The sequence below is a fragment of the Pygoscelis adeliae genome, unplaced genomic scaffold (assembly GCF_000699105.1).
Source record: "Pygoscelis adeliae isolate BGI_AS28 unplaced genomic scaffold, ASM69910v1 C9950571, whole genome shotgun sequence".
NCBI lineage: Eukaryota > Metazoa > Chordata > Aves > Sphenisciformes > Spheniscidae > Pygoscelis > Pygoscelis adeliae.
The window spans coordinates 1-252 of NW_008813970.1; the positions used below are offsets into that span (position 1 = coordinate 1).

The 252-nt window shown below is 57.5% G+C and overlaps 1 protein-coding gene across 1 annotated transcript; it reads right to left on the reverse strand.

Annotated features, from left to right (window-relative positions):
- Window positions 1–4: 4 nt before the first annotated feature.
- KXD1 (KxDL motif containing 1) lies at window positions 5–193 on the reverse strand (the record flags this gene model as incomplete). The annotated part of the gene is made up of 1 exon (XM_009333997.1): window positions 5–193. A coding segment is annotated over one exon (189 nt), but the record flags the coding sequence as incomplete, so codon positions are not given.
- Between the last annotated feature and the right edge of the window lie 59 nt (window positions 194–252).

Below are 252 nucleotides of genomic sequence, written 5' to 3' on the forward strand. Positions count from 1 at the left end.
CCGTTCACAGCCGGTAAATCATAGCGGCCTTGGGATAAATCCTCGAAATCCTGACTCATGGTGGGAGAGATGATGTCGGGGCTGGTGTCGCAGGACTCCGTGCTCTGCTCAGAGGTAGCGATGGTGGTTGTCGTGCTTTTCGGGACGGGGTCGAAGTCGTCGTCGTCTTCTAGGATGGGAGATTCGCGGATGTCTGGAAGGGGAAGACGCAAACGTTAGTTTTCCCACTGCGGCCGCACGAGACGAGGCGCT